Source organism: Thunnus maccoyii, chromosome 17 (assembly GCF_910596095.1).
Source record: "Thunnus maccoyii chromosome 17, fThuMac1.1, whole genome shotgun sequence".
Lineage (NCBI taxonomy): Eukaryota > Metazoa > Chordata > Actinopteri > Scombriformes > Scombridae > Thunnus > Thunnus maccoyii.
Window position 1 is genome coordinate 9,373,197 of NC_056549.1, and position 26,272 is coordinate 9,399,468.

Consider the following 26,272-nt stretch of genomic DNA (forward strand, 5'->3'; position numbering starts at 1 on the left):
GCAGCTGTGGTGAGTATCAGCCTGCTCAGCTTTGGCTCAGTTATCTGGTGCGAGGGGTTGTTTTTTTTTTTTTTTTTTGGACTTTTTAAAGGAGCAGAGTTCAAGGAGTTGCAGTTTGTGTGTATGTGTGTGTTTCTGTCTTCATGTTGGTGCGCGTGTGTTGTTTTCAGCGGTGGAGGCATGCACACACGGTGACGCTGCTCTGGTTGCCGAGCAACACAGGAACGTGGGTGGAAGGATTTCCTGTCCTTAGGAAGCTTTGTTTATAAGTGAGGGGGGGAGTGAGTGTGAATGTATATGCATGTGTGTGTGTGTGTGTGGATTTTCCGTGTGCGTTTCAGCAGTATGCTTGAGTGCTTGTGTGTTTTTGCCTCAAGTCAGAGTGCTACAGAAAAGTCACTTAAGACACACACACACACTCACATTGTGTATACACTGTACACACACACACACACACACAGGGGAGGAAAAAAAGGCCCTTTCTTGTCTGTTGAGTTTGGATTTGCGTTGCATAACTCCTCGAGCCGGGTCTGTTCGGCACGCTCTGTCTCCTCCTCTTCTACCCAAACACTCTCTCACCGTGTCACAGCCACCACGCTCACGCCAGGCCGCCTCCCGCTAATGATGTCATCAGCATGCCTCATTTTATGTCTCCTCTCACACATGAGATTGCAATTATGTGTTCTTGCCCTGCATGCAATCACAAAAAAAAAAAAAAAACACACACAGCATGTCTGTCCTGCAGGCGTTGGACCCCGTGATTACGTAATTGACATTGAGTGAATGGGATGACGTCAGCTTGGCTCTCTCTTACTCTCCTGTCTTTCTGGCTAGCTACAGTGATGTCATAAGTGGATGCAGCCATACACGTTGTGTGTGTGTGTGTGTTGGCATGCATAATCGTGTGTGGAGACAAAAATGACCTCAGGAACCATCTGATTTATATAATGTGTTTACTCCTCCCTCTCTTGTCCCCTCTTCCCTTCTCTTAAAGTGGAAAGACTCCACAGCTAATAGATACTTTATTGTTCTTTATGTGACGTTCTTCTTCAACATGAGGCATTTAAAGATGCTCCTGTAACACAAACACACACACACACACACACGCTGTTGTAGTCTGTTGCTACCTCCTGAGAGCGGCTTCTGTTTGAAATGGATACCCCAGTGTCTCGCAACTGGTAACTCCATCGCCTGGTTGCCCTCCGTCTGTGACCGTCTGACCTTTTAGTCGATTCTCATCCCGAGAAGCAGCAACAATCGCAGGCAGGCAGTGAATGAAAGGAGGACTGAGATGATGCCGGGTCATCTCCACAGATACTCTACGTGCCAGTTCTTATTTTTAGCTAAAGAAAACACAGCGTCATGGAGAAAGAGGAGTGATTTGGTGGTCGGCCTTTTTTCAGCTCTCGACAAAAAATATCTGTTTTTAGCTCGCCGATTGAGCTACGGGTTTTAAAGCGGAGAAAGAGTGCTCTATTTGTGTCTCGGGTTGAATAGGCCGCCTGTTGTGTTCTCCAAGCGTTGCGGTTGAAGCTCTGAACATCAGCCATCAGCCAGTGTTGGATGGGAGAACTGGGAGCATTTAACAGACCTGGATACACACACACACACACACACACATACACACACACACAAAGACGCACAACCACACTTTGTCTTTCCGCCGTCCTCTCCCACTTTTTCTCTCTCTAACCTCAAACCCCAAACCGAAGGGAAATCACACCACACTGTGACGGAACAGTTTATGAACTGAGTAGATGCACACACACACACACACACACGCACACACACATACACTACTAATGCGCATGGTTTAAAAACACACACTTGCACAAACACAAAATATGCAGATTTTCCTAATAAACTGATTAGCATTAGCTCAGCCATGCTAAGGCCAAACCACAAACAGTCTACTGTACATTCCACTAACCACACAACAGCTTAACACTGAACAGGGTGATTTGATACCACTACACAAACACAAACACACACACACACACAACCACAAAATCCACTTTTTAAACCAGAACAGGACAAATACATCATAGATGCAGGCCAAATGATGTCCCGTGTTCACTTTAACAAGTTACAGTTAGTCACACATACACAAATACAGTAATTATATACATATGCATGCACACACACACACACACACACACACACACACACACATAGATACACCCCTCACCCCCCCAGGAGTCTTAGGGCCTTAGTCAGCGTCTGTGTGTCCATGCGTGGGCCTGTTCCCTGGCAGTGTGAGGGGAAAAAATACCTTCTCATATGATGTAAACACCAAAGTGCTTGTGCATGAGTGTGTGTGTGTGTGTGTGTGTGTTCATGCTTGTAAGCTTGTGTGTATATGTGTGTGTGCGTGCGTGCGTGTGTGTGTGTGTGACTGGCATTCTCCGAGATAGGATTCGCTCTCTGTGACAGTTTTCCAAATTATTCCACAACACTGTGCAGTTTCTTTTTAAAGATATGTTTCTCTTGCCATCTCTGCTTTGTTCCACTGCACACAGTGGAAAGAGACGGCAAAGACGGAGAAGGCTGAGGGGCTGACATGTGACATCACTAACTAAAGTACGAAAGGTAAAAAAAACAGAGGCCACTGCTTTTAACTGGATTTTTAAATGTCTCTTTTATTGATTTTTTTATGATGGTTTCGGAGCACAGAGCAGTGCTTTTGTATGGAGCAGTGCAGTACAAATGTAGTTCGTTAGTTTTATTGTTTTATAGGAAATATTATTAAGGCTTTGTCATTTGGTTTAATATATCAAATGACTCACTTGCATTGAATGTGGATCGGTGTGCATGCACGTATGAGAAAATGTCAAACTGACTGTTCTGATGTTGTTACAAGTAACTCTGAAGCTGAAATATAGTATACACCTTGCAGAAAAGTTTATTATAAACCAGGGAAACAATATGCTTGAACACAACATCAAATCATTATTGCTACACTGTACGATTATTTTGCATATTAACAGCTGCAAAAGAGGTAAACTATTTAAAGAGCTGTGCATAATTTATATGATGTGGTAGTATCTCATGTTTACATTTATTCTAGAGGATACCAAAAGAATAAAAAAAAATCAAAAGATCTCATGTTTTTTACTCAAAGGGATACTGAATTTACTGAAGTTAACAGTTTAGTATTGCACTTTCATAAAGTTTCCAAGAGACGGATAAAAAAGAATCGTTAATAGCATTACAGCAGAGGCTGAGATATCCTGATTTTTAGTCTTTAGTATGGTTCAAACTGTAAAAAAACACTGAATCCTACACTTCCCATCATGCAGCTCGATAGCGTCTCTTTGTTTGACCCTTCTTGCCTTGTAAACGCCGTCGTGGTTCAAATCCCACACCTCCGGTTTGTAACTCAGGCTTTATGTGAAACATTTGTTATCTCATAGCTCGAGTCAAGATAACTCTGATGACATCAGGGTTTGTTTTGTCAGACTTTAGAGAGCTCTCCCCCCCCCAGAGTCACAGAAGATACACTGAGTAATACTCCACATGACAAGTAAACTGATTTTAATATGTAAAACTGGTGGTGTGCACCTTTAAACAGACAGTGTGCTCACTAGCTGCTGCGTCGGAGCATTTCAGTGTTAGTTTTCAAATTGTAATCACATTCAACACAAGTTTTATTCTAGCAAATCTATATCATTTGTGTAACAGGGTGTGTAGCAGCCTGAATTTACCATTTAGGTTGGTTAGACAGGTGTAGTTTACCAAAAAATTCAGCTTCGGGAAAGCCCCAAATTTCCCTCCCAGCTGGCAGTTTACGGCTCACTGTTTATGTTTTGACACAGCGTTGTGCGCAGAGGGATGGAGGTAGTGAGGACAGGAGCCTCGTTCCACTGATAACCTATAAAGAATTCACTACACAGATGATCTGAGTTACACTACCTGCGGTCCTGGTGAAACATATTTTTGTAAGTCTTTCCTGTTATTCTGTGTTAACAGCGGTAACAGTGGCTCGCTGTACAGAGGTGCCGGAGTATGGCAAGCCTCAAGAGACAATATTGGTAAAAACAGATATAAATTAGAATAATAAGTAAGGAACAATGTGACTCTCAAGGAAAGGGAATGTGACCTAGTGTGGCAGGGGCTTGCTTTTGGTGTTCAATGTTGTTTTCTATTGCTGGTTTCAAGCTTAAAAAGGACTTGTGATAAGTTTCCACCTAATTTGTGCACTTAATTCGGCTTGTAAGACATTTAAACAGAAACGCAGAACATAAAACATGAGTTTATGTGTTCTTCTTTTACCCAACAGTAGCTGTAAACTAACAAGCTAGTATGTCGCTAACTGTACCCTTTGGTTTCACTGAGGAGTGCTAACAATGGTGCAAGATTTATTGTGGGCTATTATGAAGCACCAGCGCGCTCGACACATATCTCGACAAACATCGAGAGCCAGGTGCAAAATAATCATCGACTGTCAACATATTCATCATAACTACATTCAAATGTGGTCGGGGGTGCACATAGGAGATCACACGGGAAACTGTATGTGCGGTGCGTTTGTTGCTAGGCAACTTTGCCACAATACCCCTGTGACCTTCCGACCCTGCCAAGTCTGGTGTTACTGTCCCCGTCTCACACTTGCATGTGTGTGTGTGTGCGCGCGTGTGTGTGTGTATGTATGTGTGTGTTATCTGAGACGATGGTGAGACTGCCGCATAGCAACTGAGAACAGCTGTGATTTCACTGTGGTTTGGATGAGTGTGTGTGTGTGTGTGTGTGTGTGTGTGTGTGCAGATTTGTTTGTATGCGTTCATGTCCGCGTGAAGCCGCCGTCACTGTTCATCTATGCACAAACCCACAACAACATAATATGGCACACTGTCACTTCCACAGCATGATAGCGGCATAGAGTCAATCAGCCAAAATCCCACCCCCCCCCCCCCCCCCCACACACACACACACACACACACACACACACACACACACACACACACTCTACACACACACTCTCTCACACACAAACACTCAACCCTGTTGTCAAATCGCAGCTGAAAATAGAGAGCGGAGTCATTTCCCTGAAGATCCATTCATGTAAAATACTGTTATTCAAACCTCCCTCCCCCTTATTCAATAGTCTTATTCATCTCTCTCTTGACTGCAAAACCAAACACGCCTTGTCTTCTGCTTCCCGGCAAGAGCCTTTGTGGCCGCATACATGTGTGTGCGCACACATAGGACGAGAGCGCCTGTGTGTGTGTGTGTGTGTGTGTGCATTTTCTCCGCTCCTCTCCATAAGAGGAATGTCCTTGGCCTGTCCGACCTGCATGCTCCCACCGAGCCCTCCGTCAAACACCTGGGGCGGGCTCTCCTCGCGCCTGCCCGAGCCAATCAGGAGCCCGGCAGGTAATGACATCAGTTAGCGGAGGATCTTCAGGACCAGCCCCTCGAGGTGATGCGTCGGGGAGAGAGAGTGCTCTCATTGTTATGATGATTAAGTGTTATATGAAGGGCTATCAGAGGAGAGCCCCTTAATGAAAGTGGAGCACAGAGAGCAGAGGCAGCGGCGGAGCTGTGGAGAGAGCTACAGAGGGAGACGGAGGAATAGAAGTGGAGTAAGACTAGAGAGAGAGAGAGAGAGAGAGAGAGGGGAGAAATAAGAAGAGTTTAAGGTGGGAGAGTGATAAAAGGAAAAGGCAGAGAGAGGGTGAGAGAGGAAGAGGGGAGCACAGGGCTGAATATTCAGCAGCTGTGTCCAGACTTGCTGACTCCGGGTGTTCATGCTCTGAATGTACCATGAGAGGCAGAAAGTGTGCGCCGGAAACCGCTGTAAAAGAGCAAAAGGGGGAAGGAGAGAAAAAGGGAGAACAAGTGCACGTACGCGTGAACACATTGCAAACGTGCGCGGGGTTTTTTCGTCGCGTCTCGTGCGTATCGGCAATGAAAGAATGCAATGCAACGTTTTGTGCGCGTGCAAGTGTGAACGCTTGGAGTTTCCCTTGCCGTTCGGTGTAAGAGTGGAACGCCCTGCCTCAGGAAAAAAATTCCACCCTCAGCTGCTCCTACGCTGCTGTAAATCATCCAGCCGGGACGTCCGACACGTTCTGTTATTTTGTGAATAAGCAGCGCCTTTTTTTTTGTTGTTATATCCACCTTCCCTCAAACTCTCTCGTCATCTTAAGTGTTCTCCTACATTTCCCAGAATGCCCCAGCATACCCCCAGCTCCCTCCCTCCCTCTCCACCCGTACTCAGAATGTGCCTTAACTTGTTGATTTTCAGCTGCAGTTACAGCAGGATTTCTTTTTCCAGTCAAGAAAAAGCGTGCTGCACCCTTTAAAGGCGTCATGTCTTGTATTGACTACATTGCATTATGGTCCAGCGTGAACGCTGTCAGTGGAAGAATTTGTAAGTTTACGTGGGATATCTCTCCTGGATTGAATGCTGAATGTTGGTGCAAACTGGAGACTTTACAGAGAAGCTTTGATTCTGAAAACAGAGACGAAATCCTCATAGCTGCTTGTCTTTTTTTGGGGGGGGAGGGGGGGATTCTAACCCCACTCGACTTAATTGCTGTTTTGTTTATAGAATTAAGTATTTTATCTAAAACTTGTTCACACAGACAGTGAATCATGTAAAGTTTGAGATAAGGTAAGTCCCAACCAGGGTCTCTTGATGAGCAACTCTATCTTGTTGACATTCATTTCATGACTGTTTACAGGCACGCCCCCCCTTCAGAGACAGATATGGAGAGGGTTAACATAAGGTTGTCTGCACATGATCAGTGGTCTGAGCTGCACTTCACTTCAGAGTTATTATAAAAGCTGTGTTTACAAGAACTATTTTACTTTAAATCCGTAATGTGATTTTTTCTATTTCTCTGGAATCTCAACGATGTAGATTGTGAAATGTTTCTCCACGCTTAAGCTTCTTGATCAGCTGTAGCCAGATTGGACGTACTTTAAAATATCAGCTGGCTTAAAATTCAAATAGTTTGAACTCTTGAGTGCAGTGAAGAGGTGTAGATTCTGGATGATGTGCAACGCTCAAGGATCGCAAAGGTTTGTGTTGGCTCTCTTTGTGAGAAAACAATGGCTCAAACCAATTTTACTGATGATTATGTGTAGAGGGAATTAGCAGATGGCAGAGAGGATGCCAGCCCCCCCCCCCCCACCCACCCCCCCTTCTTCTCCCACACATCACCCCTGGCTAAAGGAATGTAGCGGAAAACGAGGGACTCGAGATAGAAGATCAGAGGCCTTAATATGAACCACATTGTGTGTTGTTCTCCTGTTCCCCATCTCCTGTGTTCTCCGCATCAGGAGTGAACAGCCTTTGATGAATATCTACAAAGAGATCTGAGACTTATAAAGAGCGGCAATTTAGCCAGGTATGTTATCTTAAGCCTGGTAATTTGGGAATTCAATTCACTCATAGGGGGAGCCAGGGGAGCTCGCCGTGTTTATCAGGCCGACTAGCATCAGGTCAGTACATTGAAATGGAAGGGGTTGGGGGGCTATCTAATCAATGACTGACCACATCTTAAGACTGCGGTTATCACATCTCTCATCCACTTTCCCTTTTTCTCCGTGATCCGTTCCTCTCTACGGCGCGGATGTACGCGAGTGTGTGTGTGTGTGCGTACTGTAACTATGGATCAGGCCCTGTCTTTCCCCTGAGTTACACGTCTAATCACGGCACCATCATCCCTCATCCCTAATTCTGTTGGCAGGGCCTGTCAAACAGCATACGCTGAAAGACGGGGTGACTTTGAAATGCTGCTAATGACCCTAGGATATAACTACCCTCTCTCTTTTACGCCCCCTCACTCTTTCTTTCTTCCTTGTCCACTCCTGTCAGTTGCACTGGCGGTCATCCTCTTTCTTGTTCACTCATATCCTTTGTATCAGCTGATTAGAAAATACAAGAGAGAGGGTGTGAGTGGAAACATATCATTTTTTTTTATTATTATTTTATAAGATGAATGAAACTGAGTGTGGGCAGACTGAGAAGCAATGTCGTTAATGTGAAGATGAGCTTGTGTCCAAATGTTATTTAACCTTTATTTCAACTGGGCAGCTTCAGAGATTAAAAACCTCTTCCATCAAGAGAGGCCAGCCAAGATGCAGCATTCAGACAAACATAAAAGTCTCCGACAGAAAAACACACAATGTAAAAAAAAGAAAAGAAAAAGCAAAACACAATCAAAGTCACATAGCCGAGAGACTACTTTATAAGCACTCCAATAGGCAACACTTCAGCGTCGAACCAGCAGGCTCATTGCCAAACCTATTTAAATCTTGACTAAACAAAGGAAAGACAGCTCCTTATTGAGTCTGCCACAAGAACCATCATTAACCATGTAAACTCACCGAAAGGGATTTCAGCTTTAAATAATTTTGCAGCCAGTTCCATGAAGAGGGAGCAGAGTACATAAAGGTACTTTTTTCCCCAATTCAGCTCTGACCTCAGGGACAGATAACAAAAACAAATCCTGGGACAGCAAACACTCATTTTTCCACCTGCTTTTTTAAGAGATGTAAGAAAATACTGAACAGCTGACCCAGCATGCCCTTATATAATATATATATATATATAAACCTGTAGCAGGGAATAAGTTGAGCAGTGGACGCTCCGTCAGCCTGTCAGCTTGTGCATAGAAGGTGACACTGATGAGAGTCAGTGTTACAGTCAGTAATACAGATCAGCGCTACAGAGGCTAAGACAAGAAGGTGTGTGAATATGAAACAAGAACATAATCAAAAAGCAGAATCCATTCTGTCTCAGCAAAAGGAAAAAATCACGACTTGTGCTTAAAATAAAACTTGATTACAGCTTTAAAAGGTCAAACCTTTCTTGCATTTTAGCCCACTTACTCCATTGCAAAAGTTTTTCCTATTTTCCAGGTTGCCATTTTTTTTCCCCATTCAGCTTCGGCAGCATCAAAACTAAATTGTAGAGATTTGGAACTTGGTTGAGATGAGCAGTGTCTCCACAATGAGCATCCTGTCCTGGTTTATTTTTGTCAGACTTGCTTAATCCATCCATACTCATTTTAGTGCATCTTCTAGTGAACTTTTAAGTTGACTCTGGGGTTGTCCTGGTGCTGGAGACACTTACCATGTATCATTTCTGGTTCGAGTCCAGCTGGGGACCTTTGTTGCATGTTGTTAACCCCCTCCACTAGCCACACTAGCTGCTTTGTGAACATGCACCTATGCACAGTGGTGCTTTGTGTTAAATGCTAACATCAGCATGCTTTTGAGCATGTTAACATATGCTAATTAGCACTAAATACAGGTGAAGCTGATGAGAATGTCATTAGTTTTGCAGGTTTTTGGACAAAATAAAAATTTGACCTGTAAGCTTCAACTATATTTCAGTTAGGAAATGTGTTTACATGTGGAGTTTATGCATGGTTCCTCTGTTGGGATTGTACAGATATTCAGATATCTAAAAAAAAAAAGGTCAGTAGTAAGTAAAATCCGCCTGTAATATATTATTTATTTAGCTAAAAGCATCCATATTAACTTCACAGCAAGGTGCTAAAACTCGCCGCATGAAGAAAAAAGCATTTTAAACTCCCATACTAATATGATTCCTCATATCAATTTCCCCCTTCTTTGGCCTGTTTATGAATTTGTAAACATCCTGAATTTTGTTTTGTCAGCATTCAGAACACGTTTGAGTTGACATAAGGTATCTTGTGCGGTGTTAAAAACAGCTTGTAGGAGTGGGAGGGAGGAGTGAAGGATGTAAGCAAGAGTTGTATCATCAGCAGAAGCCCGTACAGCACGTATCGTCAGCAAAGACAGGCCGGAGAGGACTGTATAGGCTACTGACAAACTGCTGCCTCACTCGCTTGTCCTTCTCTTTTCTCACTTCTGTTAAATTCCTGTGCACTTTCTCATCTCAAACACATTTTTTTTTTGCTTTCTTTTTTTGCACACTTTGTCCGCCAAAGGTTGATCTAATACAATCTTAAGTCCTTATCTGCTTTCTCAAAAAATGAGGCCGTTCGGTTTCTTGATCACAAACTTCTTTCACCACCAAGTTTTTAGGTCATTTGCTTATTGATTCCAATCTACAATTTCAGCCAAATTTGCAAAAAAAAAAAAGCACAAAGAGCAGAGCGAGTTGGAGAAGCCAGAGAGGGGCGGACCTTTGGAACTGGACAGGCTCTTCCAGTGGTTGTTGCCATGGTTTTTTGTTGTTGGGACAAACTGTCGGCCAGTGGCTGAGAGCCTGAGCTGCTGTTTGTTAAAGATAAGTGGAAAAGCCAGAGGGGAAAGAGAAAGAGGGAGACAGACAGACACAGAGAGCTGCTTTTTTTTTTTTTTTTTTTTTTTTTTTTTTTTTGACTGCAGGACATCCAGCTGAAAAACACTCACTACCTCAAAGCTTCATCCACCCCACTCTCTCCCCCTCAATGTGGGGATCCCGATAGATCGTGCTCCCCTCTTTAAACAGTTCACCAAGCTTTTCTCCTCACGTTTCTCTGACCCGCAACCCCTCCCTGCCCCGCTATCAAAACTCTGTTGGCTGTGCACTGGCCGCTTTGATATCGTATAGTGTTTCTGGCAGTCTCCCTCTCTCTCTCTCTTTTTCTCACTCTCTCTCTCTCACTCGGTCCCTCTCTCCTTTCCCACAATATTGTAAAAGAGCACAGAGCGCCAACAGGGACCTGCTCACTGTCGAAGAGAAAAGACAGGGAGGCCTTAGAGGGAGTGAGGGAGGGACCGGGCGAAGGAGGGAGGGCTCGGAGGAGGAGGAGAGGAGGAAAAGGTGGCAACAGGGAGATAGGGAGTGCTATCTTTAATCAACGCTACTGTTATTGTTGGCATCTAGGATTCAGTAGCATCTCATCAAATCTGAATTCAGCACAATCTGCCCAATGAACTTCAACCTTTCTTTGCAAGTAAAATAAGTTAAAAAAATAACTTACTAACAGATGTAACTTCCTTACTTTGGCCTTACACCTTATATTTTATGAACTACTTACTCTGAATACTGAAAGTACCAATTCAATTAGTTTTATGGGAAATGTGCTTATTTGCACATTTGCTTATTTCTCTCTGAGAGTTAAACAAAGAAGATTGATACCTCTCTCATGTCTGTGTGTTAAATATTGAGTGAGAGCTATTAGCCTAGCTTAGCATAAGTTTAGCATGGAAGAAGGGGGGGAAATGGCTTGCAAGGGTCTCTCCAAAGTTAAAAAAAAAATCACCTCTAAAGCTTACTAATCAATACACTGAATCTCATTTGACTATTCCGTACACAAAAGGAAACAACGTGACCAATTTGAGGTTTAAGGGGGAGTGACGTGGTGGTGTAACTATTTCCTGACTAACAGCAATTTATCCTTCTGCCCTTGCATTTCTGCACGGTGTCTCAGCTGGTTGCCTGGCAACCCTAATGAGCACATAACATGTAAGCATGTCATTTTTCCCTAAAACTAAAGTTTAAATTTTTGGTTATGTACAGATTAAACATACGAGATACAACATGCTATTGCTGAACTCTATACTGACAGAAAGTGCAGTGTTTTTCCCCCAAAATGTCCAAAACTATTCCTTTAAGTTTCATAAGCTTAAATGATTATTTTATTATTTTATGGTATGCAAGGTATATAAAAGTTTAATTAGTCAACTATTAACACTGATATGATGCATCTGACGCAAGCTGACTGTCTCACTGTAGAAGACTCACCACTCTGTTGGTTTTGTCGATCAGCAAAACAAAAGGTCCACCCAAGGTCGTAAAGTGGTTTCAGGACGTGCTGTTTCTTCCTTTAGCTGATGATCTTTGGCCTGGTAGAGACTCTGCCTGTAAGACAGCACATTAACCAGACAGCCAGGTATCATAACGGCCTTTCAGCAAGTTACTTTACAGCAGTAATGTAAATTATAATACATAATCTGCTATTGGCTACACTTGTCATCTTAACCAGCAAAAGCAATGATCAGCACCAGCTTAAAAATGACAAATCCTCTACCTGAACGTATGAGATTCTTTAGCCTCGTGTAACTTTGGAGGGTACACTGACTCGGCTCGGACTGAGTGAATGAGAACAGAATGGGCCGACCAAGTGAGCGAGAGAGCGAGCGAGCGAGCGAGCGTGCACGAACGTGTGATTGCATGTGGGCCCGTGGCGTGTCATAGCCATTACCATGGAAGTCTAGAGCCCTGGGCCGGGGCTTTTTTTAAGCTTGACCTGACTGTCGCAGTCAGTCCAACCCACTCCACCAAGGGACCTCCGGGCTGCACACACACACACACACACACACACACACACACACACACACACACACACACACAAGTCACCTTCAAGCGTCCACATTCGCAACCTCAGTTTACTTTTGTGTGTGTGTGTGTGTGTGTGTATATGTGTGCGTATGTCTGAGTCTGATTGTTCGCCATCCTCAGAGAGCGAGGGTGAGCGTGACTTCATGATCGCTGGCTGCTGATGAATCATACCAAACTTACTCTGTGTTTGCCTGATGCAAATGTCTGTTTGTTTTGTTGGTTAGCCTACTTTGCAGGACGGAGGCTGTGTGTGTGTGTGTCGTCTTGAATTATTCACTGGCAATATTTGATTTTCTTCCACCATACATTACACGTGTCCTATCTGAGCTGTTGCCTCTAATATAGTTGAATTGTCCTTTTTTTTATTTTATTTTTTTTAACAAAGCAGTATAGTGTTGTTCTTTCAGCATAAGCAGTGGCCTCATTGATGTGTTTGGTGCTATCATTTTTCAATTTGAAAGTTCTGGGGCTCAGTTCCCCTAAATATACAGTATATTATGTGCTTATTATCTGCTTAGTGGGTTTGCCAATTGACAGATGGGGTAATGTTTAATACTCTAACAGAACAGGCTCTGAATTCTAACTTTTCTTACTGACAGTATGTTTATCATTTACATCAATAATTAAGTTGTTTTTTTTAACCGCTCACATTAGTGCTACGCCTCATTTTCGACTTTATTACAAAACTTACATCTCCAGTAGTTTCCTATAACATGTCTTGTCCTCTTAGATTGATGCATATACAGCAGATTATTATACTGAGGCTGAATTATTTCCTGATTAACCAATTAATCATTGAATTGACTATAAAATATTGAAAAGAGTAAAAAAAAAAAAATGCAAATCTCAATTTCCCAGAGCCCAAGGTGGCATCTTCAGATTGCTTGTTTTGTCTGATCAGCTGCACAAAACCCAAAGTCATTCAGTTATAATGATGTAAAACCAAAGAAAAGCTGCAAATCCTCATATTTGAGAAGCTGGAACAAGTGAATGTTTGACATTTTAGACCTTCACGATTAATTGATTAGGGATGGAAATCACAGGGAGAATTATGAGACAATAGTGTCACCGTATTTTGCGTAAAATCTGCATTTCACAATATATACAGTAGCAAGCAAATTATCTACAATATGGTGTGATATTTGTAACTGAGGAGGAAGAAATGCCCCTAAAATAGACAATATAGTTTTAAAAAGCAGAAAATCATCAGTTAATGTACTTTTTTTTTTTTTTTCATTAACTGTCAGTTTCACAGAATGGAAACAATATAATACAAATGTTTCAACACACACAGCTGCCAAATGGCTTAAAACTGGGGAAAAAAGGGCTAATTTTCTATAAAGTAGAACAGTTCCTGAGTTAAAATGTCTTTATTGAAGGAAGTCAGAGCATCTCAAATCGGTGAAAATGAAATTAAATGAAAAACTCAATAGCAGTTGGCTGCAAAAAAAGAGAAAATAACTGCGTACATCATTATAAAAATTGTTGTAAATTTGATTAATCAACTGATCATCCGGCGCTATTAAACTGTGCACACACACTGGTGGATATTTGAAAAAAGACTCTTAAGGTTTAGTTTTTGAATGTCTGCTTTGCTTGTGTAAACCAGTCCTCAGAGGAAAAGAAAGTGTGTGTATCCTTGTGTATTTCCGGAGGCGCGCATGTTTATGCAGGCGTGTGTGACCGTGTGAGTTGCCAGGCAGCTGAGAGCAGCGGCCGGGACCGAAGGGTCAGTAGCAGTCCTCTGGGACACCCTGACCCCTGACCTCTATTCCATAACTCTTTGCTGCTATGGAGGACATAAAAAGAAGACACATCCAGACCTTACAGGATGTGATTGGTCCTGCTCTCCTTCCATAAAGCCCTCCGGATCCCTGATATTTGTCGTCAGGGAAAAGCAGGAAATACAGATGGAGGAGATGAGGGGTGGGGGGGGAGGCGGGGGTTGCAATTTCATGGACTGAAAACGGAGAACATCACAAGGCTTCATACAACCTGTGTTGACATATATGTAGCAGAAGTTATTATTTTCCAGTCTCCGAGAGAGTTCTCATTTTCTCTTTCTCTCTGTTGGTCTTCCTCTCCCTTTCCACCCATCCAGCGCATGTGTAGGAGGGATAAAGGTCGTCCTTTTGTCATCAAAACTCCAGATTAGTTTTGCCTCGGTGCATCTGACTCTCTGCTTTATCACTGTGGCCAGAGGAGCCACAAGGTTCAGCTCACCCCTCTGCAAAGTAATAACTCCTACCAGCTACTATTCCATTCTTCGCCGCTATCTCCTACACTACTATTACTATTCCATTCTGGGTTAGGGTGGGGTGTGGGAAGGGGGGGGGGGATTATTTTCATGGCACTGGTTTTATTGGGCTGCGTAGTGAAGACTGACAGGAAAAGCGAGGAGCAGGAGGATGTGACATGCAACATATGTCATGAGCCGCGATCAAACTGACAAAGTTTTAATAGTCGCGTCAGTCCGCAGAGGCCCCATAAATGTGCTGCTGACAGCATGTCATAAGCCCATCTTGGTTTTATTTTAATATTCCTGCATTGATGTGGTTTTGGGGCTTCTGTAACTTTCACTGAGAGTCAGTTTGGCTAATATTGCAGCAGGCAGGATCCAGACTCCAGCTCAAGACAATGAAATGAAGTACATTATTGAAATGTTTCTTCTGGCGTCGGCACACAAAGCGCTCGCGAGTCAGACAGAAAAAAGCTGCCAGCAGGGAATGGAGATCTTCTGAGGATTACGTAAATGTGGCATGTGATTTAGACTAGTATCGGAGAGAGCATGAATGCAGTGTAAGATGATTACGCTGTCAATTAGAGCATAGGAATTAGTCTACACCCTCTCTCTCGCTCTCAGAGGAGTTTGTTAACCTTCTCCCCTCGGTGTAAACACTGGTGGCCTCTGCCTCCGGTTATAAAGGCTTCAGAGGGGCTGCGAGCTGAGCTGAGGTCAGCAGGATTGCATCAAGGTCAATAACATTCTTCAAAATGAGCACATTTTCTGGTTTCTCTTTTTTTTTTTTTTTTGGTCATCTTTAAAACATCAAAATCAAAGTCCTCATCTCATTGAAATTTAATGGTTGATTGCCAAAAGAGCGTCTATTAAAACTTCTTATCAGCGATCGTGTCAATTGGTGCACTCCTAGCTCTTAAATTTAAAAAAGCACAGTGTCTCACCCCCCCTTTTATTATATTTTATTATTAGACGAGACAGCAACAACAGAGGTTATTGATTTTTAAAATGTTTTGCTTTTAATGGCGCACCGTTGTTATAGGTGAGGCTCGATACGGCTGAGGCTGAGGGTGAGGACCTTTCGGGTTTGTCAATATCTTGTCAGACATCCGGTGACAACCAATCCCTGGCAAAAAAACATAACTGCTCCAAAACAATTTAGCTCAGATTTAGATTTCTAGTTTACTTTTTTTAGAAGACTGGGGTGGAAACTGGGCCACAAAATTTAGGAAGAATCCAGAACCTTAGAGCAAACAGAAAGGACATTTTTGGGTTCTGGTTGCCATTTAAGGCTCCAGCTAATGGTTATTTATTGATTTTGCTTTTTATTTTTCCATTAATTTGCTAAATTTATGAAGCCACAAGAGCTCCATCAAAAAAACAATTAGGCATAAGAGCTCATTGTTGACATTGAAAATACTAATTTGACAAAACAATCCCAACTCAAGAGCCTCTTACTAGCTTTTTTTGGGGACTTTCAACTCAGTCACGTCGTCTTTATCAGCAGATGGAGTTTGCTCAGTTGTTAAATTAAGCTCACGGCTTGTGGCTAAAAGTTACTAGTTATCTTTTAAGGCAACCCTATGTGCTATGGATAAAACCATCACTTGACAACATATCCGTCCCCATGACAACTGAGAGAACTCCACCCGCTGATGAAGACCATGTTATATGGTTGAAAGCTTCAGAAAAGGCTTCTAAGTGGCCCTTAAGTACCTATTGTTTTGTTAAATGAAATGAAGTGATTATAAAAGTTGTTGAAGATTGTATTTTTTTGTCAGAAAGACTACTTAGAGGGTTTATTCCATTTGCAGAGTCTGAGGAAGTTCAACACAGTTGCCACAGTCATTTCAGCCTTCGTTACCTCTTATGGAATCTATATTCATTGCAGCATAATAATAGTAATAGTCTGACTTAAGTGTACCACCAACCACCAGTTGTTCAAGAGTGGTGTTTTCAAACCGAGAAAACCATTTATTCTATTTGAATGGTGTCGTTTAAGGGTCCGTGTTCTCAGATTAGAGAGTGCAAACAGGACTGGCGTGGCGCCAGGCTCACGGTGAGAACAGAAACACACCTTACAGATCACAGCTGCTTTAAACTGCATCGGTATGCGCAGACAATTAACATGGAAAGTTTACTTATAGACAGATAGTCAGAGAGAGCGCACTTACAGTCTGATGCACACACACACACACACACACACACACAAACGCAGGGGGAAAAAAACACATGCACAAGCTAAGCCAAATGTGGACATGCCAAACAGAGACGAACACAAATCAAAACAAAGCATGCAAACACAAAAGAGATCCAGAGAATGAAGAAGACAGAGAGAATAGCACAGTCCCATCTGTCAAACAAATGTGAGGATGCTTTTCACACACACTCGAACGCATTCACACACACACACACACACACACACACACACAGCAGGCATCATTTAGTCTGAACTGGAGCGATATCTGCCTTTGTCCTTTAGCAGTTGGTCCTGAGGGGGCTTGCTGTAGAAGTTGCATGAAAGTTTGTTTAAAGCTGAGCAAGTGTGTTAAGCTTTATGAGAGCCCATGGGAAACATGGTGGCACACACACACACACACACACACACACACACACACACACATAAATGTACACACACACATGCATCCACTTATACACACACACACACACACTCAGGCACGAGGCTTGGGCGGCAGCTCGCGCTGGCCCCAACCAACAGTGAGGAGTTTGTTGTCATAGCAACAGTAAAATGAGATGACTTTACTGTCAGCCGTAATGTTTCATGGCCCCCTTGCCGCTATGGCAACATAACAAGGAGGAGGAAGAGGAGATGGAGAGAAAGAGAGCTTCAGAGCCATCACTGCATTCCAGTGGACTCCTACCAGGAACAATGTCACTACAATGCCCTTACTTCCTTCCCAAGACAAACACACACCTGTCAAACACATGCATAAATACACACACACACACACACACACACACACACACACACCTTGAAAAGCTTGTCAAACACCCTTTCCACCTCGCCCATCCCTTTGATTATGCGCTCACTATTTTCAGCTACGGCATTATCGTCACCGGGGCAATTTGAATTCATTATGCTCAATGTCAATATTGGTGCAACAACGCTGTACCTCAGACAGGTACAGCTTGTTGAATGAGCGTGCGTGCTGTCAGAAAGCGTGAGAAGTGAAAAGAGAGGAGAGAGGAGATCAAAGACACCCAGGCTCCGCCGAGCGTTTTCCCCTCCGCCGCGGAGAGAGTCGGATGGAGCAGCGGGGTGACTATAGGCTGGCTGACTATACGTGGAGCAACAGCGCAGCAGCTATACATCACAATTCTATATTTAGCTCAGTCCTTCCACTACAGCCTATCAACACTGTTAAGCAGAGTTATCGGCGCTGGTAAAGTGGAAAAAAAAAAAAAGGGAGACGGGGAGATATGTGGAAGAGCGACAGACACAGAGGAGCGAAGGGGAAGGAGAAAAAAAAAAAAAGAGAGAAAAGCGGTAGAACCAGAGAGGAGTTGTTTTGCTCTGTTGCCATGGTGACACGGCGGCCGGAGCTGTAGCGAACTGACAGTTGTCACGGCACAGCGGGTTGCCATGGGTGACAGCTGTCAGTCAATCACGCAGAGTGAGGGGACAGATCGGCCGATGATCACCTTGGATTAGAGAGCGATCGCACAACACAGGGGCCAGCCAGAACATATCTGGACTTAATCCCCATGTCCTAATGGCACTGCTCTCTGGTGTGTGTGTGTGTGTGTGTGTGTGTGTGTGTGTGTGTGTGTGTGTGTGTGTGTGTGTGCGCTTTCATATATATGTGTGCATGCTTTTAGTTTCGCCACGTTTTCGTACCAGTGTTTGTTTATGTGTGCGCTTCTTTGCCTAGAAATCGTGTGTGTGTGTGTGCGCGCATGCAAATTTCAAGTTCATGTTTTCTCTCGTGTATGTGTGTGTTTGCGTGTGAGCACGTGTGCATGTGTATGTGTGTGTCCAGACTCTGAAACATGTTCACAGGGTGAGTGGGGCAGATTACATTTTGCTGTAGCTACTGGCTAGGTCCTTCCCACAGCTGTCTGTGCTAGAGGACAATCAAAGGCCCGGTTGTGAGCCTTCTGATTGTGGTGTGATACTCAAGCCCGCTCCCCTTCAATTACCACACTCTGCCTCTGTCTAACGAGCACAGCATTGCTCTTATGTTAGTAGAATAATGGTCTGATTAGGATTGGGATGGTTTGAACTCACTCTAATTTGTTTCTTTTCTTTTCTTGGCAAATGTCCCAATCGTGGACATCTGTGGTGATAGATATCCTGCAGAGAAACTGACTATGGTGATGCTGTGAATCCAGGAGTTGAAGTTATTTTCCTGCACTCATCCATTGTTCCAACCTTGATGATTAAATTCTACCCCGCTGAAGAGATTTTAAAGCACCGGCATAGCTGCTGTGACCCTGCAACTATTAGACCTTTAACAATATTCATGTGTTATGACAGCAACCTCATGTAATGTCAATACTTTCCTGGTACGCTGGTAATTAGAGGGTAGTTATACAAGGCAAGATTTCCTCAACCAACGAAGCACTAAATTTGCCATCCCAGTCAGAATTGGATAGAAAGCCTCAGAGAAAAATGATGATGTATACTTTTCCCCTCAGATCTAACACAGCCTAATTGGGAATGTGGTCAAAATCTTGTTGCATGTCTCCACCCTTTGGCCTTTAACAAAAATGAAGGCTTCATGTGAGAAGCCAACTGAATTTCATAAGCTGACCTCGTTTCTTTTCTCTGCTTTTCCTTTTATCCTCTCCTTCCCCTCTTGTCCTCCCCCTTCCTCCTGGCGCTCTATCTCCTCTCTCTCTGCTGTCTCCCTCTCCAGGAGTGAGCCCTGGGCTGGATGGGACCCACCATGCCCCCCAGTAAGAAGGCCCAGAGCCCCAGTAGTGGAGCCAGTGCCTCGCAGGGCATGAGCCCGCCGTACCGGCAGGGGGACGCCGCCACGGCAGCATCCGAAGCCGAGGCGGCTGACCTCTCCCTGTCCCTTTCCGCCTCTTTCTCCAAGGCCGAGGACGAGGAGCTCACCAGCCTCTCCTGGCTCCACGAGAGCACAGACCTCCTTAACAGCTTCAGCCACTCAGGGCTGCGTAGCGTCTCCCCCCTACAGGACCCCGACGGTCAGCACCCCCGCTCGCCCTCCTCCTCGTCACCATCCCCGGACGACCCCCTGCTCGGTGATGCACACTCAGCGTACGACTTGGCAGCGGGTGCCAACAGAAAACCACCGTACTCCTTCAGCTGCCTGATCTTTATGGCCATCGAGGACGCGCCAAACAAACGGCTGCCGGTGAAGGATATCTACGGCTGGATTCTCGAGCACTTCCCTTACTTTGCAAGCGCCCCCACGGGCTGGAAGAACTCAGTGCGCCACAATCTGTCGCTTAACAAGTGCTTCAAGAAGGTGGATAAAGACCGGAGTCAGGTAAAGACATCAGCAGTTGTGTTGGATAATAATGACTTTCCTTCAAGCTTGTCAGCTGTGTATCAAACGTCAACACTTTTGAGTATTGTTTGCAGTGTCTCCATTGTTTTTGAAAGTTGACATTGAAAATACGGTCCGGTTCTTCTTCACTGTTCTTCGGCTCCTTTACTTATTCTTGATTAATAATGTTTACTGATCTATTCAGGAAATGAGGAAAGGAACTCATTATAGGCAGCATTTTATTTTATATAAGTTCTCTTATGGCTGCTTAGGTTAATACATGTATTAACCTAAGCAGCCAATGTTAAACATTAGGTTTAACATTTGCATTTTTACATTTAGCTTATGTCCTTAATGTTCCCTTAAAATCAAGGGCAGAGTGAATACTGTTAGCAGGCATCACATTTTCAGATTTTATCAGCTATTATAGTCACTTAATGTTAATTTCGTGATTTAGCCAAAGTACAAAGTCAAATAGTTTGCTTGTTATCTGATAAATATGTATTTTGATGCCTGTACACTCAGCCAAAGTTGGATTGTCACTCTGTATCATTTTAGAATTTTCAAAGATAGCGAGTGTATCTTTTTGCCATCAAACAAAAAGACCTGCAGAGTGAAGAGAAGATAAACCTGACCTGGTGTAAACTGTCTACGCGCATCGGTTTCCAGGCGCGTACATTCAGGCTACATCGCAGTCGCAAACACCGACCAACATGACGCGCTAGCACCTGCGAACTAATAGTCGGAATACCTCAGTTATACATTTAAGAACATTACAGCAATATTTTAAGATCATCTTAGTTCTCCTGTCATATTCAGGTTTGTTCTGTTGGTATATGAGATTACGTTAGCTAACATTAGCTCTGTAGCCAAAGCGGAGACTAAAGCAGTCGTCGCTATTTTTACTACTTTTCAAACTACAGTTAAAGCTTTTTTTAAAATATTTTGATAATGATTATTAAGCAATTTTAAATATTCCAGTAATGAAGCACATTATCTGAGCTTATTGATCTGTTTTTCTATGTACACATGAACTCTGAAGTTGTCAGAAGAAGAGTAAAATATTTGTCATTGACATCGTTAGGCCACGTCGAGAGTGGTGAACTTATTCATATGATTCTATAATTTTGTAGAAGTTATCTATTCTTCGGTGTGATTGAAAACAACATTAGTTATATGTCACTACAGACATCATATTTACCCTCTGCCATTTTTGAGTGTCTATATTCTGAGTGTGTACATTTATCTACTATGTAGTGCTGTCAATGGAATGAAAAAGTAGTGTTATTCTGGTGTAATTTTTAATTAAAAAAAGTTTTGTGTATGCCCCTTTCGAATGGAGGAGTGACACCCTAGACCAGCCCCAGTGTAAACAATTTTTAATGATTTTTCATCAATCATATTCAGAATACTTATATGGCGTAATAATACTGCAGCCACATGGTAAATACGGGCCCCATTATTCGCTCTATCATGTGTGGTTATAACTTATTTCACACCCAGACAGTTATCAGCGGTTTGCAGGCATATCCAACTTGAAGTCAAACATATTCTGTATTTTGTCTACAGCTGTACCAGATTCGGCCTTATCAATAGTTGATGATCTCTGCTTTCATAGTTCTCTTTCACTCTGACGTTCTGCGCTTCCCCAGTGGGAACAGCATTTCGCTTTTGATTTAAGTCTTGATACAGTCTTTTATACTGGCTTTCCCATCCAGATTTTACTCCATTAAAGACTCGGGGTAAACGGGGAATGAATCCCTCACTCAATTAGTGCTAAATTAATACTGGAGGATTTAATAACACAGATGCCATCAGACTTTAGATTTCATCTCGCCCGAGGGTGTTGGGGGGTGGGGGACAAACAGCTAGGATCAATGCTGGCTTTGCGTGTTTAGCTGATTGAGATTATACTGGAGGATATGGGAGCTCTTTATGCTTTCCTTGACCAGCAAATGAACCTGAACTCTTCTTTTGAGTGAGCTGTGTGTGTGTGTGTGTCTGTGTCTGAATGTGTGTGTGTGTGTGTGTGTGTGTGTTAAAGAACAAAATGGACGAAGGATGAAGAGAGGACGTGGTGCGCGTGTGTGTGTGTGTGTGTGTGTGTGTGTGTGTGTGTGTGTGTGTGTGTGTGTGTGTTCATGCACACGCCCTCATGCTATGCTGTCATCTGGCCCTTGACTACAACGGCACAGAGTTTCTCTTGTATACATATCTCCATAGTAACTAGGTTGCAGTTGACATAAAAGTATGCTGTTGCTGTAGCAACGGGAAAACTGATTTGGCTTTACTGACTTAGGCGTGTGTCTGTGTGTGTGTGTGTGTGTGTGTGTGTGTGTGTATGAGCTTCAGACGGGCACTGAGGTGCTGAGTGGGGGAGAAGGAGTGTATGTCCTCATCTTGTGTTATATGCACATATGTGCTTGCGTGTGTGTGTTTGTGTGTGTGTGTGTGTGTGTGTGCGTGCGTAGCAGCATGTGTAGAGGTGATTTTGGCAAGGACAGCCTGTCTTGTCTTCCTGTCACTGCACACCATTTAAGACAGCACGCTAATTAACCCTTCAAACCTATTCCCCTCTCTCTCTCTCTCTCTCTCACACGCACACACACACACACACACACAAACACGCACAATTCCAAAAACACACAGGGCATGTCTGACACACAAACAAACAAGCGCGCACACACACACACACACATATGCACACTCACAAGCATGCATGAATGCTTAAAAGGACTCACACACACAAACGCGTGAGCACCGTGCCGGTGTAGAAATGAGGGCACATCTCTGCAGACTCCTACTCTACCTGCCAAGTGCTGTGCTTTATCTGAAGCTGCAATTACAGAATCTCTGTAATTTTAGTCAGACTCCGCCATTCAAAGCTTTTCACTGAGAATATCTGCATGTGAATACTCTTTTTTTTCCTCCCTGCTTTTCTTTTTCCTTTACCTGTTTATGCCTTTTTTGAATTGAGCATGCAATTACAGGGTCTAAGATATTTTTTTCTTTATGTTGCATTATATTTTACTCGCTGATCGCTCCGCAGAGGAAGAAAAAAAAAAACGAAGGATTTGGTTAAGGGGAGGTCAAGTTATCGTTGTGAGAGATACAGACGCAGAGAAAGAGGGAAGCGGGGAGACATGGCTTACTGTGAACGCACCAAATCATATTTCCATCAATTTACAGAGGTGGAGATTAATATGACAGTGGCCTATTTGTTCCAGTGACTGTATTTCTGGGTCATATCCAGGCAGATGACAAGATGGGGACCAGTTTAGAATAAGCTTGCTGCTCCCTGTGTGTGTGTGTGTGTGTGTGTATATTTGTGTGTCGTGTCAGTTTTGCGTGTGGGAGTGCAAGCTTGCGTGAGAGAGCGTGAGAGAGTGTGAGTCCTACGGTTGCCATGGCTTTGTTTACAAACAGGATTCTTCACTGTGCAGAATGACATGCCTTAATGACAAGTGTTGTTGCCCTCAGACTTCTGGATCAGTGCTGAAGATCAGTGTTGTAACAGCGCAATACATACACACACAGAAACACTTATACACACACACACACACTCACAGTGATATATCTCTCAAAGCCTCTTATGAAATCACCACAGAGAGAACAGGCAGTTTTGTAATCTAAGACTCACTATGAAGTCTCTCGGTGTTGGACTTAAGTGTGTCACCTCTAACGTAACCTTGCCCCGTTCAGATGAGAAGCGTCCTTGATTCTTTTATGTTTTAACTCGGGAACATTATGAACTGTAGCATCTGGAGTGAGCCGAGATCTGTCCGCCTCAGGTGTTTCTTTAAGTTACCGGCGTGTTGTTGTTGTTGCTGCTTCTGCGGCTGTTTTCTTTCAAATCACAAACAAATTAATGATTTTTTTTCTTGATTGCGTTTTCTTTAGATGCAGGGTATTTGTAGTTTAAAAGTATTTTATTTCAAAATTTAATTAGAAGATAAACCCCTTGAGACGCACCATCTCGTTTTCAAGGGGGGGTCCTCGGGCGCAGAACATAAAAAGACACTTGTATGCAAGTCAACAATGAATCCACAATTAAACTCAGACGGAAACTGGGATCAAAAAAAAAAGAGAAAGAAACGTGGACAAAAAAATTCAACTTGTCACGGTGGGTTTTTATTATCGGTGTAATTTTGTCCTTAAACAATTTTTTCCAACAGACCCAATTTGTTAAGTGAGTCTAACAGAAGACATGCATTCCTTCGTGGGTGACACAATGAAACTAATAAACAGCAACAATGAGGAAATACTTTGGGTTCTCTTTTTTTTGAACATTTCTTTTAAAGCTGCACAATATTTTTATATTTACAAAGTGTCTTTCAGCTCAATGCTTTGGTTTTAGGGGCTGCAACTTTACAGTTTTGGTTAACTCTTAGCTGCAGCATGTAGCTGTTTCCAGAGAACGCTACTCGCCCATTGAACTTGCTATGAAACGACTAACAGACAAGAGTTAATAGCTAACATACTGTCATAGTGTTGGTCATAGTGTTATCATTTATCAGGTGCCCAGACGTTGCTCCGTGTCTCTTGGGTGTCATTGGCTAACATGTTCACCATGACAGCTTTATAAGGTGATAATATGTCAATGTTGTGTTAACAGCTTGTTCGCTGTCCTCAAGTGGGCCAAAAAAATCAAATAATGCTGCTTTATCGGCTTTGTTTTTGTTATCTTTTTTTAAAAAAAAAATATTGTTTAAAACTTGTGTGTTTGTTTCTGGCATTGTGAGTCATAAGTATGGTGACAAGCCTTGTTGCCAAATACCAGTTTTTTAGTGTAGCCTTGGGGAAGCAGTTTAAACATCTGAAACACCAATACTTGGTGATAGGAGTGAGTGATAGGTCCCTAGAATAATATTATGATATTTCAGGGTATTTCTGCAATAACGATATTCTTGACGATATGACAAAATACTCCTCGCGGGATTCTTGGCTCCCCTCATACTCAACCGGGTGCCTCTGCTTGAGGTGGTGAAATAAGTTTGTTGTATTGCCCCCTTTTTTGTTCTTACAGTCTTCTTGCACTTCTTACATATTACGGTGGTTTGTTGTACATCTGGTCTTTTGTAACCAAACCACTTCCACACCACTGAAGTCACTCCTCTTTTTGGAACTCACTCGTTGAGCCACTAGCAATGTTACTTTCACTTTCAGCCATGCTTGTTGTTGTTGCAGTGCATAATGGTATTATGTCATTGGATCAACAAGTCAGAATATTGCCATTATCACAATATGATTTTTTTTTTGTATCATATTAAAAATTATACTGATATTATCGTTAACAATACAATATGGCGCACCCGTACTTGGTGGTGATCTTGTAGAACTTTCACAGGTGTGAAACTGATGCCACCATAACAAGCCAAATGACCTTACTGAGATTAATTGCCAAGTGACAGCATATCATACAGAAGGTAATCTCTATAAACAGATATCTGCACATGAATGCAGAATCTGTAGGCAAGGGACAAAATTTTGGGATCTGGTTTCCATTTCTGTTCTGACGATTTCTACAGGAACATGCTTTGGTTGCATGCAGGTAAATAGTCCGTGTGGGGAGTGAATGCATTAGCTGAAATGTCGTCTGGACCTAAAACACCTACAAAAAGTATCAATGTTTGGTTTTAAACAGTTAACTGAGTGTAAACTGGCTACTTGTGAAACAATCTAGCTACACCTGAATTCCCGAAACATTGTCCATCGTCCCCCTGAGGGTATATCGTGGTTGGATAGACGACGGGCTCCAAGATTGTACAGAAGGTGTTTTGGGAGATGCATACATTGGATACAGTGTTTTTACATTTGAGACGTTTGCATTAGTCACAAATTTAAGCCTCTGTTAGGTTGAAGGAACAGTTGCACATTGTAAAATCAATAAAAAATTTACTGTCAACCGGACAGAATATTTTTTATACGAGCAGGTTAGAAGCGTCTTCGGGGAATCTTGAATCTGGTCTTCAAAACATCAGTAAGTGTCAGCAAGTTTTCTCTGTATTTATCTTTGAGGAAAACAGCAGCAGCCTTATCTTTGACTTTAATGTCATCACCAATGCAAAAGTCTCAAATATAAAAATGGAGGACTACACGAGAAGCACAAACTGGGGCAAACTTTGGACTAAATTAAAACCACATGGAAAACAGGTTTGGTACTTGTGGAAGAAAACTCAATTAATAACACCTGTCAGAGAAATTTCCACATATTACTCTGCTCAGTTTTTTTTTGATGTACTGACAAACAAAAAAAGCTTTTTCTCTAACCAACATTAACTT

The 26,272-nt window shown here is 42.8% G+C and overlaps 1 protein-coding gene across 2 annotated transcripts in view; it reads left to right on the plus strand.

Annotated features, from left to right (window-relative positions):
• ches1 (checkpoint suppressor 1) overlaps positions 1 to 26,272 on the plus strand; it is a 59,085-nt gene that overhangs the window by 5,735 nt on the left and 27,078 nt on the right. The window contains exons 1-2 of one of the 2 annotated variants that reach the window (XM_042390797.1): positions 18,082 to 18,260; positions 19,391 to 19,990. In XM_042390797.1, the coding sequence (XP_042246731.1) occupies positions 19,409 to 19,990 (582 nt within the window). In that variant the 5' untranslated portion in view covers positions 18,082 to 18,260; positions 19,391 to 19,408. Of the gene's footprint in view, positions 1 to 18,081; positions 18,261 to 19,390; positions 19,991 to 26,272 lie in introns of those variants that run through there. The other variant, XM_042390796.1, reaches the window with a different exon arrangement.